General features: G+C 42.0%; 1 protein-coding gene across 8 annotated transcripts in view; it reads right to left on the bottom strand.

The window, feature by feature from the left end:
• LOC125045220 (src substrate cortactin-like) overlaps window positions 1–2,500 on the bottom strand; it is a 43,238-nt gene that overhangs the window by 2,787 nt on the left and 37,951 nt on the right. For 7 of the 8 annotated variants that reach the window (XM_047642382.1, XM_047642374.1, XM_047642390.1 and 4 more), the window contains one exon: window positions 1,502–1,589. The exons of the other annotated variant lie outside the window; for it this stretch is intronic. In XM_047642382.1, the coding sequence (XP_047498338.1) occupies window positions 1,502–1,589 (88 nt within the window). The remainder of the gene's footprint in view (window positions 1–1,501; window positions 1,590–2,500) is intronic. 8 annotated transcript variants of the gene reach the window in all.

The following is a 2,500-nucleotide window of genomic DNA, read 5'->3' on the forward strand; positions in this document are numbered from 1 at the left end:
ATATATATATATACATATATATATACATATACATATTCATATATCTATTCGCATAAACATATACATACACACACATATATTTATATATATATATATATATATATATATATATATATATATATATATATATATATATATATATATATATATATATACACACACACACACACAGATGTGTGTGTGTGTGTGTATGTGTATATGTGTGTGTGTGTGTGTGTGTGTGTGTGTGTGTGTGTGTGTGTGTGTGTGTGTGTGTGTGTGTGTGTGTGTGTGTGTGTGTGTGGGTGTGTGGGTGTGTGGGTGTGGGTGTGTGGGCGTGTGCGTGTGGGCGTGTGGGCGTGTGCGTGTGGGCGTGTGGGCGTGTGGGCGTGTGCGTGTGGGCGTGTGCGTGTGGGCGTGTGCGTGTGGGCGTGTGCATGTGCGTGTGGGCGTGTGCGTGTGGGCTTGTGCGTGTGTGCGTGTGTCTGTGTGCGTGTGTCTGTGTGCGTGTGTCTGTGTGCGTGTGTCTGTGTGCGTGTGTCTGTGTGCGTGTGTCTGTGCGTGTGTCTGTGCGCGTGTCTGTGTGCGCGTGTCTGTGTGCGCGTGTCTGTGTTTGTCTGTGCGTGTGTATTCCAAGTTTTGGGAACGTATTTTCTAAAGCTATTAACCCCTATGGTCCAGAAAACGAGCCCATCAAAGGAAAAAACTGGCTTGAGGGGCAGGTGAAATGAACACGACATCCTGGAAACCCTGGGTGGGTTGGGGTCCACCAACTTGCCGTCACAAGTGCATGAAGGTGGTTAGAGTTAGTGGGTACTTAAGAAGAGGATTATACATAATTTCCATCAATAAACAAGTGTGGACTGTAGTGTCCGTGAGCCATGGCTGGAAGAGCACAGGCTATTTCCAGGATCAGGACCATTTTACTGCTTGTCATGACCAGCAGCACAGGTTGTACTACAGAAAACTTGAACACTACGAGTTTGTGCAAGGAAAACAGTCTATTACCATCTGGATAAAGCAAGTCAATTGACAAATATAGACATTGGAAAATGGTGAAAGAGATAAAAATGCTTGTGCAGAAAAGAAGAAAATAATATTGCAAAGGGGAGGCATGGAGAGGCCACTTCAGTAACCTTAAAACCCATGTTTTAGGCCACATCTGGGCAGGAAAGCATCCAGGCCCAAGGGGTTAATATTGCTGGTTATTAACGTCACTAGTTATGAAAATACTAGTGGCCCTTTAAAATAAAATAAAAACAATTTCAAACACCAAGGAAAATCATAAACAGGCAACATAGATAGGATTAGAGATTGATCCCTAAGTGACTAGTAGAGCCATCTTTGTGTAAACATGATTAATAAACTAAACTCATCAATGGGCATGGTACACACATACAGGCCATCCCTATCCCTAATCACAATATCATATATAAAAGCAAGAACAAAAGAGAGCTGACCAGTGAACCAGAGGCTGCCAGAGGTTTATCTGGAGCCTTCACGGACTTTCCAAGGAACTAACCTGCCTGATAGTCGTACAGTGCAAATGCAGTGATACCCATTCCCTCATCCTGTGGTTCCGGGGCATCTGCGACCTCTGTTGCTGGGATCTACACATGGATACACAGTAACAGAAAAATGAGATTGGGTAAGGTGAGGGAACTGCTTTTCATTTTTATGCCTGCTACACTGGTTCAGAGAGCTGACCTCAGAATTCCCAAAACAGAAACATAAACAGCACTTCATATATTACATCTATGAGGTTAAAATGATTATCAGTGCTACTGCTAGGTTGAACTCACGACATTCTTTCCAAAATAAACAAATCAGCACCATTCTTCCATTATAGTATGATGAACATGCAGCTACACAGGGTGCTAAAAACAATTACAAATACAATAAAACAAAGATCAACCAACAACAAAAAGTACAAAATATACAAAAGCTTGTCAATTTGCATGCAGGTAAAAGATAAAGTGTTATGAATCATGAGAGAGGACCTGACATAGCTGGCTGGTCTTACACAGCAGGAATCAAGTCACTTCCACACCATGAGCTGTTTAAGATCAAATATCAAATGAATGCATCCCGGAACTGACGGGCATGAGAGAAAAAGTCAAGGTTTAAACTCGTATTTTTTTCCTCCATATTTTCTGGAGGTCATAAATGGGGCTATTATTAGAAAGCAAAGACAATAATGATAAAAAAGCTTCCATCAAACTGGAAAATGCTGTGAAAGTTGACCAATAAACAGATTTCTTCCATGACCAGAAAGCTATGAAAGTTACTCATGTATTGGACAGTGGAAAACAAGACAGGAATCCATGTGGACAAAGGGGGGAGGAAGTGTGACAGGATTCAGGATTCATCAAGACAAAGGCAACCATACAGGATACATCATAACATTGGCATGCATTCCCCATAGCAAGTAGATTAGGAAGGACATCGGTAAATCAAGTGCGCTCTGCCATCCTTGGGCAGTATCCTAGAACTTTTGTGGAAATCCCTTCAAATTGGGGCA

Source organism: Penaeus chinensis, chromosome 3 (assembly GCF_019202785.1).
Source record: "Penaeus chinensis breed Huanghai No. 1 chromosome 3, ASM1920278v2, whole genome shotgun sequence".
In the NCBI taxonomy this organism is placed as follows: Eukaryota; Metazoa; Arthropoda; class Malacostraca; order Decapoda; family Penaeidae; genus Penaeus; species Penaeus chinensis.